Source organism: Nycticebus coucang, chromosome 3 (assembly GCF_027406575.1).
Source record: "Nycticebus coucang isolate mNycCou1 chromosome 3, mNycCou1.pri, whole genome shotgun sequence".
Taxonomy (NCBI): domain Eukaryota; kingdom Metazoa; phylum Chordata; class Mammalia; order Primates; family Lorisidae; genus Nycticebus; species Nycticebus coucang.
The window spans coordinates 5,413,983-5,427,986 of NC_069782.1; the positions used below are offsets into that span (position 1 = coordinate 5,413,983).

Sequence of the window (14,004 nt, forward strand, 5' to 3'; positions counted from 1 at the left end):
CTGTAGCCCAGGCCTGGAGTGTGGGCGTCCTGCTCCACACTCACCCTGGCAGGGAGAGTGGTCTTACGTGAACCCTGCTGGGGCCAGCAAAGCTGTCGTGAGATTGTTATACTTGTTCGCTGCTGTAGATTTCTAGAAATTGGTGCCAAGTCAAAGAGTAGCTGCGAGCCTTTTGCCCCTTGCCTGGCCACAACCTCCTGCCCTTCTCACACATGTTGAAAAGTAACCTTTTGAGTTGTGATGGTGCCTTACCTGGCCCCTCTTTTGGCCCAGCTAGAGCGCAGGCTCCGCAGGGATGTCTGTCACTTCACTCTGTCTGACACCTAGTCGGCACCCAGCAAATATGTGCTGAATGAATGGATGAGCTGACACAGCCTTTAACTCACCGCCTCTACTTTAAGGACTTTATCCCCAAAAAAATAATTGAGAAGAGACCAACCACTTAGTGATTGGAAGGTGTGACTTGCAGCGTGTCTTTAACAGCAAGAACAGCAACAAAAGGACCATTTTCCAATCCCAGCTTAGTGCACTAGCTTTGTGAAGTCTGGCCTGAAGGTATATGAAACAGTACCATGCGTGTACCTGTGGAAATTATTGTGGGAGAACATGGAAAACATCTGGTGTACGTGTTGAGGGGTGTTACACCGTCACTGGGATGATCTCAGATGCTGTGAGCCTGCACACCAGGACCAAGATGCTGAGGAGAAAGTCACGCACTGCATTTGGATGATGAGACTCTACATGAAAGAATTACTTTCAATTCTTCTTAATTGATATTTAACAGTTGTAAGGGGGATATAGTTGATATTTGGATACATGTATACAGTGTGTAATGATCGCATCAGGGTAACTGAGATAATTTATCACCTCAAACATTTATCTTTTCTTTGTGTTGGGAATGCTATAAATCTTCTGACCTAGCAATTTTGAAATAGACAATAAATTTCCCCCACAGTATTTGCAAATACTAGAACTTATTTCCTGTACCCTGTAGCCAACTTCTCTTCCTCCCTGTGCCCCCCGCGTTTCTCAGCCTCTGGTGATCACCATTCTACTTTCTCACCTTCATGAGTCCCACGTGTCAGGTCCCACGTATCAATGAGATCACAGAGAAATGTATGTTTGTCTGTGCCCGGCTTATTTCGCTTAACACAAGGACCTCCAGTTTCATCCATGTTGCTGCAAATGACAAGATTTCATTCTTTTTTATGGCTGAATAATATTCCCCTGTGTGTGTGCACACGCATGCCACATTTTCTTTATCCATTCATCCTTTGATAAACACTTAGATTGGTTCCATATCTTGGCTGTTATGAATAGTGCTGTAATAAACGCGGGAGTGTAGCTATCTCTTTGATATGACAATTTCATATACCCCGTAGTGGAACTGCTGAATCATATGGTAGTTCTATTTTTAGTTTTTTGAGGAACCACCATACTGTTTTCCATAGTGGCTGTGACAATTTACATTCCCACCAAGAAGGTATGGGCCTTCCCCCTTTCTCTACACCCTCGCCAACGTTTGTTAATTTTGTCTTTTTGATGCTAGCCATTCTGACTGAGGTAAGACAATATCTCATTGTGGTTTTGATTTGCATTCCCCCGATGGTCAGTGATTTTGAGCATTTCTTCATATACCTCTTGGTCATTAGTGTGTCTTCTCTTGAGAAGTATCTATTCAGACCTTTTGTCCATTTTCAAATTGGATTTTTTGGAGGATTTTGCTATTGAGTTGTTGAGTTCCTTATATATCCTGGTTAGTGACCTTTGTCCGATCAGTAGTTTGCAGATATTTTCTCCCATTTAATAAATTATCTTCACTTTGTTAATTATTTCCTTTGCTTTGCTGTGTGGAAGCTTTTTAGCTTGATTTGATCCCAAGTGTTTATCTTTGCTTCTGTTGCCTGTGCTTTTGAGGTCTTACCCCAAAAATCTTTGCCCAGACCAATGTCCTGTAGTGTTTTCCCAATGTTTTCTTCCAGTAGTTTCATAGTTTTAGGTCTTACATTTAAGTCTTTAACTATTTTGAGTTGATTTTTTGTATATGATGAAAGATGGGATCTAGTTTCATTCTTCTGCATATGGATATCTAGTTTTCCAAGCACCATTTATTAAAAAGACTATTCTTTCCCCATTGTATATTCTTGCTACCTTTGTCAAAAATGAGTTGGATATTAGTATGGATTTATTTCTGGGTTCTCTATTCTGTTCCATTGATCGATGTGTGCTATTGGTACCATTTTTATGTCGGTACCATTTTTAGGTCAGTACCATGCTGTTTGGATTACTATAGCTTTGTAGTATAATTTAAAATCAGGTAGTATGAAACCCCCCAACTTTGTTCTTTTTGGGCAAAATTGCTCTAGGTATTTGAGGTCTTTTGTGGTTCTGTACAAATTTTAGGATTATTTTTTTCTATTTCTGTGATGAATGTCAGTGGTATTTTGGTAGGGATTGCATTGGACCTGTAGATCAGATCACTTTGAGTAGTATAGCATAGGTATTTTAACAATATTAATTTTTCAAATCTATGAACTTGAGATATCTTTCCATTTTTTGTGTTCTCTTCAATTTCTTTTATCAGTGCTTTATAGTTTTCCTTGTAGGGATCTTTCCCTTTTTCTTTAAATTTATTCCTAGGGATTTTGTGTGTGTATGTGTATGGGGGTATTGTAAATGGGATTGCTTTTTTAATTTCTTTTTCAGATTGATAACTGTTGGCATATAGAAACACAACTGATCTTTATATGTTGATTTTACGTCCTGCAACTTTACTGAATTCATTTGTCAGTTCTACTGGGGTTTTTTCAGGAAAGTTTTTAGAATTTTTTAAATGTAAGATCATATCATCGAACAAGGATAATTTGACTTCTTTCTTTCCTTCTGAATGCCCTCCATTTATTTCTCTTGCCTAATTGTTATGGTTGGGACTTTCAGTAACATGTTAAATAGAAATGGTGAAAGTAGGCATCATGCATTGTTCCACATCTCAGTGGAAAGACTTTCAGTTTTCCCCCATTCAATATGGTATTAGCTGAGGGTTTGTCATCTATGGCTGTGTCATGTTGAGATATGTTCCTTCTATACCCAAGTTGTTAAGAGTCTTATCACGAAGCGTTGTTGAATTTCATTGAATGCTTTTTCCGCATCTGTTAAAATGATCATACGGCTGTTGGCCTTCCTTCTATTGATGTGAGTGTTGTATCTTAATGATTGACTTGTGTATGTTAAACCATTCTTGCATCCCTGGGAAGTCTCACACTTGATCATGGTGAATGATCTTTTTAATGTGATGTTGAATCTGGTTTGCTAGTATCTTTTTGAGGATTTTTGCATCTATGTTCATCAGGGATATCGGCCTTCTTTTTTTGCTGTGTCCTTGCCTGATTTTGGTATCAGTGTAATGCTGGCCTTATAGAATGAGTTTGGAAGAATTAGCGATAGTTCTTTAAATGTTTGGTAGAATTCAGCAGTGAATTCCTCAGGTGCTGAGCTTTCCAAGGGGAATATATATATATATATATATTTTTTTTTTGTAGAGACAGAGTTTCACGTTATTGCCCTCGGTAGAGTGCCGTGACATCACACAGCTCACAGCAACCTCCAACTCCTGGGCTTAGGCGATTCTCCTGCCTCAGCCTCCCGAGTAGCTGGGACTACAGGCGCCCGCCACAACTCCCGGCTATTTTTTTGTTGCAGTTTGGCGGGGGCCGGGTTTGAACCTGCCACCCTCGGTATATGGGGCCGGCGCCCTGCTCACTGAGCCACAGGTGCCGCCCTAAGGGGAATATTTTTATTACTGCTTCAATCTCATCGTTCACTATTGGTTCAATCCTGATAAGTTGTATGTGTCCAAATTTTTCCCATTTCTTCTGGGTTTTCAGTTAGTTGGCATATAGTTGTTCATAGTAGTTTCTAATTGCTTTTGCACTTCTGGGGTCTCAGTTGTAATGTTTCCCTTTTCATTTCTAAGTTTATTTATTTAGATTTTATCACTTTTCTTCTTAGCCTAGCTAACTGAGGGCTTATTAATGTTGTTTATCTTTTTAAAAAACAACTTTTCATTTTGTTGGTCTTTTGTACTTATGTTAGTCTCAATTTTATTTATTTTTGCTCTGTTGTTCATTATTTCTTTCTTCTAATTTGGGTTTAGTTTGTTCTTGCTTTTCTAATTCCTTGCTATACATGATCAGGTGGTTTATTTGAAGTCTTTCCACTTTTTTGATGTAGGCTTTGATTGCTATAATCTTTCCTCTTAGTACTGCTTTCTTATATCCTCTAGATTTTGGTATGTTGTATTTCCATTTTTGTTTATTTCAAGAACATTTTAAATTTTCTTCTTAATTTCTTCATTACCCATTAGTCATTGAAGAGCATGTTGTTTATTATCCTTGTATTTTTACAGTTTCCAAAATTCCTCTTGTTGATTTCCATTTTTATTCTGTTATAATCAGAAGAGATACTTGATATGATTTTGACCTTTGTGGATTTTTTGGCTTGTTTTGTGGCCTAACCGAACATGTATTCTGGAAAATGTTCTCTGTACTGATGAGAAGATTGCATATTCTACAGCAGTTGAATGAAATGTTCTGTAAATGTCTTCTAGGTCCATTTGGTCCACTAGACTATAGTTTAACCTAGATATTTCTTTGTTTGTGTATTTGTTTGTTTGCCTGGATTATCTTTCCATTGCCAAAAGTGGGGTGTTGAAGTTTCCTACTATTGTTATATTTTAGGCTTTCTCTCCCTTTATATATATTACTATTTGCTTTATAGTTTTATAGAATAACTTGGCATCCTTATTTCTTCTGGGGATTATTTATAGAATAACTATATAGTGTTATGTGAATATACATTTACTATTGCTATATCCTCTTGCTAAATTGACTCCTTCGTCATTATACAATGATGATTTTCTTCGTTTCTTTACATTTTTTGACTTAAAGTCTATTTTCTATTTTTCTTTTTTGGGGGGCGGGTCCATTTGTGTGGTATATCTTTTCCTGTTCTGTTTACTTTCAGTCTATGTTTGTCTTTATAGGGGAAGTGAGTTTCTTAGCAGCATATAGTTGGGTCATGACTTTTAATCCATTCAGTCACTCTTTGTCTACTTTCAAATTTTAAAATGATTTGCTCGTGTCATATTTCTACACATTTATACCTTAGAAATATTAGGCTATGTATAATATGAGCATATAGCAATAAGACATATTTTCTTGGCAAATTAACATGGTTCTCAATACTTGGTCACCCATCTGTGCTTCCTGCGTGTGAGGCTGTGTCCTGCTGCTCCACAGCTTTGCGTTAGCTGTCTTGCTCTTCCCTGTTGGTGCACCTAACTCCTGTCTTCCATTTCAAAGGGCAGGATTCAGGTCTCTGTCCCCAGGTCATGTGCCACCTGAACCAATGAATGAGTTGTTGCTAAAGAATCCCCAGAGGAAATAAGGATGCCAAGGACACGGGGATGAAAAGTAATAGTTAAATGGGGTTTACGAGAAACGCAGTTTGAACACGTCCCTGAATTATGTCTAAGCTACTGAGTTATGAAGCCTGAAGGCAGAGAATTGAGTTTGTGAAATTCAAAGTAAAATATGCACAAGATTGGTATAAATCAAATATGCCATAAAGCTAATGAAAATGTGGAATTTATCTTTACCTGACATGGTTGGCCTCATTACCCACTCGTGTCTTCTCTTCTCATCTTTCCTGCCACGTGTGAGTAATGAGGCTCTGGGAGGGAGACTGCCTGTGCTGGGTGCTGGTGGCAGACGCTTTCCTTGCCTGCATCTCTGTGCTGTGTGGAGCATGGTGGGTCTGCAGCTGAAAGAACTGCGTACTATGAGACAAAGCATTTCAGACGATCAGGCTCAGCTAACTAATGTACTCTGACCCATTCCTCTTTGCCATGCCCCTCTGTTAGTAAAGGAAGCAAATGTGTGACCAACTTCTGTTTTCTCAAACATATGGGCCTGTAAAACTTTCCAAGTCACCTTGCCTTTCAAGATGTTTTTACGCTTCACTGTCAGCAGGTCTTTCCCATGAGCCCTGAGACTCAGTGTTTCCAGCATTTATTTTTACCTTCCCCTTTATGGTGAAACTGATGAGATTGATAGGTGAGAATCACGTTCAATTGAAGTGATTAAAATTTTGTATTTTCCTCTTTAATCTAAGGGAATTAACTTTGTTTTTGAGCACCCTAAATAAATTTTGAAGGTTTAAGAAAAATTTACATTTACTTTGCATGCCTTGCTCTTTTTTGCCTGAGCCTGAGCTGAAGATTCAGAATCAGAATAGCAACAGTGAATGAGCCACACAGCAGGGGCTCATTTTGGAAAGCAAACTGGATGGGCATGCAAATTCTCAGTAGCACCAGGCCAATGGCTGCACGTGTGAGGGTCCCCTGGCCATCCCCCTGGCCATGCCAGTGTCCTCTTCAGGCTTTTATCTTATCTTCCAGACCCTGATCTGTTTGTAGACCCCGAGCAGCTTTGCCACCCAGGGTCGGCTGACATGGTTTCTGTTTGGCAGTGTGCTGTGATCTGCGCACTAAACCCTCATTTACTCTGTGCACATATTTACTCAGCAAGGGAAATAATTACCGCCTGGAAACCGGTCCAAGAAATGCTGAATGCCTCAATTTTCTAAAAATATGTATCTCAAAAAATGTTTTTTGATTTTTTTATACCTCCATTTGCTTTCATTTTGAAGGATTAAGTGGAATATAATAGTCGTGATGACGAGTAATCATTTTGTAACATGGGACTGAATTCAATGTACACCTGTAAGGGAATCCAGAACCTTGCTGCTGTTGGCACACACACACAGAACGGCGAATGCGCTCGTTTGTCTTACATGCCCAAATGTCAGGTGAGCCAACCCCGAGTGGAGGCCAGCGAGAGAAGGGAGTGGATCCTCCAGGTAGCTTCAAAGTAAACACTACCTCCTTCTGCCACCGTGGACTTTCTCACTTAATTTCACCCTCTTATAGCTCTGACTTTTTTTTTTTTTTTTTTAGACAGAGTCTCACTTTGTCGCCCTGCGTAGAGTGCTGCGGCATCACAGCTCACAGCAACCTCCAACTCTTGGGCTCAAGCGATTCTCTTGCCTCAGCCTCCCGAGTAGCTGGGACTACAGATGCCCACCATAACACCTGGCTATTTTTAGAGAAAGGGTCTCGCTCCGGCTCAGGCTGGTCTCGAACCTGTGAGCTCAGGCAATCCACCTGCCTAGGCCTCCCACACTGCTGGGATTACAGGTGTGAGCCATCGCAACCCGCCTTACAGCTCTGTCTTTTCTGTTGCTATGGATTTTTTTTTTCCAGGCACGCTCAAGAAACTGTCCTCTCTCACTAATACATACCTAAGATGATAGACAATTACTGCCAAAGATTGTGATTTCAGAATTTATAACACGTTCTTTTCCCTGAGGAATAACCTCAAAGCCAAGGTCAAGTCTGAGCCCATCAGACAAGCATATTGTTCATTTTGCTAGAGCTTTTCAGAGACGTGGGTGAGCTGCAATTATAGCATTTATAATCACTCCCCCATAGGTCAGGTGCAAAATTGTTTATTCTTAAAGATGTCTACAGTTTTAGTCTCTTAACAATAATTTTTTTTTTAATCAAGGAAGAATTTTCTAGAACTGAAAACATTGATTTCTAGAGACATGCTGGGAACTGTCAGCTTCACTGTGGGGTGGGGTGGGGAGGTCTTCCCTGGTTTTGCCTTCAGGTCCAGCACTGTCCTGTTTATCTGTAACATGAGACCCACCCCCTCTCAGGGTGGTTGAGAAGGTCAAGCATAAGACTGTACCTGAGGAAGACAACACCCCTCCTGGCCTGTCTGTTGATGCACACACACAAGTGGCTGTGTTTCTTAATAAAAATACCTGCTTTAAAAAATGAGGAGTCACGAGACACTTCTTTGCCCCTAGCATGGGCAGGGCCCCGGCCTCCCCAGCTCCTCTTTAGGGCCTGGCACTGCTCTTCCCTGGGTCCTTGGCTGACTCCTTTGCTGCCTGGTGCTTCCTAAGTGTCATGTTCCCAGTGAGGCCTATCTGCACACGCTTACATAGACTACGACACACTGACACTCTAGGCATTCTCTTCCCCCTCCCCGGTGGGCTCCTTCTGCCTGCAAACCTATCGTCCTACTTTGTCTTCTGTTTATTGTCAGTCTTGCTCTCCCTGAAATGGAAATTCTGGGGATGCCTGTCTGATTCTCCGCATGTGTCCCACCCCCCTAGGGCAGCACCCACCACAGAATAGGTGCCCACCAGGTAGTTATTGAGAATGAAGGGCCTTTTTTTACATGTCTGTAGATAATATTACTGTATTTTAAAATGCTTGGTTCCATTTTTAAAAGTAACAATTTTAGTAAAAAGATAAGATTATAATTTCTCTAAGGTAGTTTTGCTAATGATAGCGATAATGATACAGACCGATAATTTTTTCTGGGATACCTTTTAATGTAAATGTTATACTGAGGCTATAAAACATCTTCAAAATTAGTTCATAGATGAACCATCAAGTCATCACAGTAGAATGATCATGAAACATTTGCTTTAAAGAAATTATTTGCTTTCCCGATTTTAGGGTGTGACTGAAATATCTTCTTTTTCAGGGATAAGCTTTTGGACCATTATCAAGATATCAGCAAAGCACTCGCCAAAATCGATAAATCTAAGAACGGCTACCTATCGATACACAAGTTGCAGAAAGTGCTACAGGAGTGTGGTTGTTCTCTGAAGGAAGAGGAGCTGACCAGTCTTCTGACCAGGTCTCTTTGGACTGGGCTGTTTCCCACCAAACTAGAAATGTGCCAGCAGGCGCCTTTATTTCCTCGGATGGCCACTCAGACAGCCTTTGACCTTGAAATAATCTCACGTTCATCCCTCTGGGCTGGGCTGCAGTAGAATGGCTGTAGGTCAACCAAAAGCGAAAGAGAAAAGTAATTTAACAAGTGCGTAGCTTCCAGATGTGTCTTAGTGGCATCAGCATCATTTTTCAACATGTTTTTATTTTATCCAAGTTATTCAGGTGCTTAGATAGGAGTGAAATGGTTCTACAAGGCTTACGATTGAAAAGAGCAGCCCGGGGGGCCTGCCTGGCCCTATTCCCCTCCCGCCCATCGGGGGCTTTCCCAGCTTGGGCTTGAAGTCCCTCTTTCTAAGCGACGAGCAGCTGTTACCCCTTGTTGATTTGTCACTTTTAGGCGGCATCTGTTGACATCCTGCCAGGAATACGTGCATTTAACCATTTTTCACTCATCACATGCCACCCCCCCATGGAAACAACCCAAAACTTCTCTCCACGTCCCCGCCATGCTGCTGTGCCACATTTTGGGTTAGAACCCCCTTCAGCGTCTCCATTGGCATGGCTAGTTGATCACTTTTGTTTTCTACCTAGCACTTTTCCCCTGAAGTTAAATGATCTCATTGTTCACTGTTGTTCATTTAGTTTCCTTCGTACTCATTATCACTAATTAAATCACCAACTCACCCCTAATTGTGAAATCTCCTTCCAGTGTGTTAAGACCCGTCAGCCCATCTGTCAGCTTCATCTTCTGGTGACAATGACCCTTTGTATATTCTTTAATTCTCAGAAATTTTCTCAATTTATTTTATTAATGGAGTCCCCTCCTGTTCTTTCTGAAACTCCTATTCTTGCTGGATTTTTTAACTGCCTAGATTGTTCTCTTATACATATTTTTAATCTTCCTCTTCTATTTTTTATGTCTTTTTTTCTCATGTATTTCCTCAAATCTAGCTCCCAAACCTTCTTTGGAGATCTTTGTTTCTGCTCTCATTCTCCTATTTCTGATTACCAGTGCTCACCTCTATTCTTTGAGTGTTCCTTTTTCATAGCCTCTTGGTTTTTGTTTTTCTTTTTTTCACGGATTCACTGTGTGAAGGTATTGACAATAGACTTTTAAAAAAAAATTTCTTTACGCGAGAACTGTTTCCACAGTTTTGCTTTTTAAGACTGTGTTTTGTGTTTGATACTTTCCTCAAAAATATTCTTATCTTAATAGCGAAGGGTACTCAGATGCGGAACCGAAGTTCTGCTCAGGTAGGTAGTTGCTTTGCTTTGGTCTGAATTGTAGGGTAATCTGGCATGTAGGGGCCACCAGAGTCAGGGTCTTTAAAACTTTGCTGTTGGCCTGGTCAGATTGGTCAGAGAATAGAGTTGCCAGATAAAATATAGGATGCCGAGTTAAATGAGAATTATAAGTAAGCAATACTTTGTAAATATAAGTATGTCTCATAAAATATTTATGATATACTAAAAACTATTTTTATCTGAAATTCGAATCTAACTGAGTAGCCCTCTAGGTGTGGTTCGTTGGTTGATTGGTTTGCTAAATCTGGCAACCCAAGAAAAAAAGACACTTTAGTCTTTTCCTGCCAACCCTCTAGGAGCTGCCTGGGGAAAGAAGGCTGGGCGTTCCACTGGTCAGTGTGACAAGCTGAATAATGCCTTCTCAAGATGTCCAAGGTTCCTGGGACCTGTGAACATTTCTTTCTTTGGATAAAAGATATTTACAGATGTGATTAAGCTAAGGATTTGGGGAGACTATACTGTACTGTCCAGATGAACCCTAAATGCCATTGTAAGAGGCAGGTACTAGCTACTCAGGTGGGGGAGGGGAGAGGATCAGGTAAGCCCAGGAGTTTGAGGTTACAACGAGTTACTATTAACTGCACTCGAGCATGAGTGACAGAGCAAGACCCCGTCTCTACAACAATAAATAAGTTAATAAGTATATAAATCATAAATAAGGCAGGTAGATAGAGATTTTACCCAGGAAGAAGTAAGTCCGTGTGACCAGGGGGGCGGAATGACAAGACGGAATGACAAGGATTGCCAGCAGACACCAGAAGCTGCAGGGGCAAAGCCCAGCTCTGCCTGGCCGCTCTGTAGGGAGCACAGCTGTGCCAGCACCAAGGAAGCTGATTTTAGACCCCCGGTGTCCAGAACTGTAAGGGAATGAGTGTGTGTTGTTTTAAGACACCAGATATGTGACATTTTGTTACAGATTCAGTGTAGAAACTTTCACTTAATCCTCCTCTTTTCACTAACCCTCCCTCCCGTTCAGAACACCATCTCCAGAGACCAAAACTCCAGGTCCTCGGCTGGGTGGGGAGGGACAGTTACCCAGCCACATGGAGTCTGGACCGGGCTCTGGGATCTAATTGCTTCCCACACAGACTTTACCCAGTCCTTCTATTTTTAACCCTGCCTTTATCCCCAAGTTTAGATGGAGCTGGTCCCACCAGTTCCAGAGGCTCTGAGGGTGCTCATAGAGGGTGCAGGTTTCCCTCTTTCCCACATGTCCTCTGTCAGCTTAAGGGGGTGATTTCTTGGATTCCGCAGGCTCGCTCCCATCTGTCTGTAGGGTCTTCACACCTGCTGAGTGTTCCCTGTTCACACTTGCTGCCTCTTCCCTGTTCTCTTAGTCCATAGGGGATGCCAGCAAGTGTCAGAATCACTGGGCAAAGGGGTTAAAACTCAGTTTGTGGACCCCCTCCTCCAAAGTTTCTGGGCTAGGATGCCTTAAGAATTAGCATCCCCGACATGGGTTCAGTGACGCAGATGCTGCTGGGCTGGACCACCCCAACTCCACTTTGAGAACCACTGCCATGGGCCTTTTTAAAACTCCCTTTTTCTGTCATTTTAGAAAGGTTGAATGGGGACAGAACTAGATATGTGTGTTCAAGCCACTTTATTTAACTGCACGTCTTCTCCTCATGTACTTTTACACTGAAATAACTTGGAGTTAATTGCCGGCTCTGACTCCATACGCCTTTCTGTCTTGCGTGTAATTTAGCTGTGCTGTCTGAATGCGTGAATCTTATGTCCCCCACTTCGTAAGGGGAGGGTATTAGCATCCCTTCCCCACCTTTTGAAACAATTTTTTTTGCTTGCTCTAGAGAGTTTGCAACATGCTTATTGACAGCTAACCTAAGCCCACTCTCAAATAACACGATGCAACTTCACGGGTCACACAGGAACTTACTTGGACCTAATAACATGGCTGCCACTCACCGCGCCACGTCCTATGACTATCCATTCGGTTGTTGTTATTACTACTTTGACCAACTAAGAGTAAGAATATAAGATTTTCTTTTACCTTTATTTATTCCTTCCTTGCTGCCCAGAGCATATTTTGATCTGTATGTTTTCCCTTCTCTCTGAACAATGACTTTTTTGCATTTCTTGAAGGGCGGGGCTGCTGGTGATAAAATCTCTCAGTTTTTGTTTGTCTGAGAAAGTTTTTGTTTCCCCTTTATTTCTGAAGGATGGTTTCACTGGATGGAGCATTTTGGGCTGGTGGGGTTTTTTTTCTTTCAACGCTTTAAATATTTCAGTCCATTCCCTTCTTGCTTGAGTGATTTCTGGCAAGAAGTTGAATGTAATTCTTATTTTTGTTCCTATAAAGGTAAGATTCCTCCCCCCAAAGATTTTTCTGGCTTCTTTCAAGATTTGCTCCTTGTCTTTAGGTTTTTTCTCCAGTTTGCATACGATTTTCACAGGTGTCGGGGTTTTGGTAGTCATCCAGCTTGGTGTTCTGTGAGCCTCCTGTGAACTGGTGTCTACCATTAATTTTAGAAGCATCTCAGCCATGATTACTTTAAATATTTTTTCTACTCCTTTTTTTTCCTCCTTGTGGTATTCCAGCAATGCAGATTTACTCATTTTGAAATTGTCCCACAGTTCTCGGACGTTCTGCCCTATTTTCCCCCATTTCTTTTTCTTGTTGCATTTCGGTTTGAGAGGTCTGCTGACAGGCGTCAAGCTTCCTGATTCCTCCGCAGCCACATCCAGTCTCTTGACCAGCCCTTCAGAGTCCAACTTCATTTCTGTCACAGTGTTTTTTGATTTCTGGCACTTCCCTTTGATTCCTTCCTAATGTTCCATCTCTCTGCTTACGTTGCCACTTGTTCTCACATGACGTCTATTTTTTCCCATTAGAGCATTTTGCATATTAACCATAGTTATTTTAAACTCCCTATCCGATCATTTCAAAATCTGTGTCGTATTCAAATCTGTCTCTGATGCTTGCTTGGTCTCTTTAGACTGTGTCTTTTCTTGCCTTTTTACATGCATTGCAGTTTTTTATTATTATTTTAGAAGACAAGACAGGAACTGAAATAACCAGGCCGTTGGTGTGAGATTTTATGTAAATTTAGCTAGGAGTTGGGCTGTGACTAGTGTTTGCTGTACTTGTCAGTGCCAAAGGCTTCCACCAGTGTCCTTGTTTTTCCTTCTCCTGTTTTCTTGGGTTTCCCTAGGAACTCCTTCCTAAATAGAGTCTGTGTTTGTGGCTCTTTCAGTTGTGACCCATTGTCATTACTCGGGAGATGGGTTGAAGTGGTGATAAGGTATTGAGATGGGAAACATTCTATAGTCTTATGATTAAATCTCAGTGTATTAGTGGGTTGAGTCCGTGGGCTGCAAACTTTAGAAATGTTTATTAGCTTTTTCCCCCTCAGATAAGACAGGAAGGCTAGAGGGGGCTGGAGTTGGCTAACCGCCCTTCCCCCACAGCTGAGATAGGCACTGGTAAAGTCTTTTCCTTTGGAAAGTCATCGTGGAGAAGGCCCTGGACATAATTCACAGGGCTGATCTAATCCTCCCCAGATCTTCAATGTAAGGAGCGGTAGGACTGCTGATGGTAAAACTGGTGGAAGTGTCTGAGGGTGGCTAAGACTGGGCCCCTGGAGCTTCCTGCTCTCCCCCCCCGTCCACATGTAGCCTCCACTGGCTTGTCAAGGCCGGTGTGTGGGTGCTCCCACCAGCCTGTGGCTCCGGCACTTTGCTCTAAGAAAACAGATCCCAGCTGTGACTCTCTTGGAAATGCCTGTCTCCCCAGGTTTCAGGGTGACATTTTGCCCTGTGACCTCAATTCTCTGATGAGACCAAAAAAAGCCACTGTTACTCAGTTTATTTAGCTTGTTTCTTGTGAGGATGAGAGCGACAACTCTCAGCTCTACACGTGTTCA

At 41.6% G+C, this 14,004-nt stretch overlaps 1 protein-coding gene across 1 annotated transcript in view; it reads left to right on the forward strand.

Annotated features, from left to right (window-relative positions):
* Window positions 1-14,004, forward strand: part of EFCAB6 (EF-hand calcium binding domain 6) — a 228,447-nt gene that overhangs the window by 158,873 nt on the left and 55,570 nt on the right. The window contains exon 24 of the mRNA XM_053585237.1: window positions 8,622-8,777. Within this exon, the coding sequence (XP_053441212.1) occupies window positions 8,622-8,777 (156 nt within the window). The remainder of the gene's footprint in view (window positions 1-8,621; window positions 8,778-14,004) is intronic.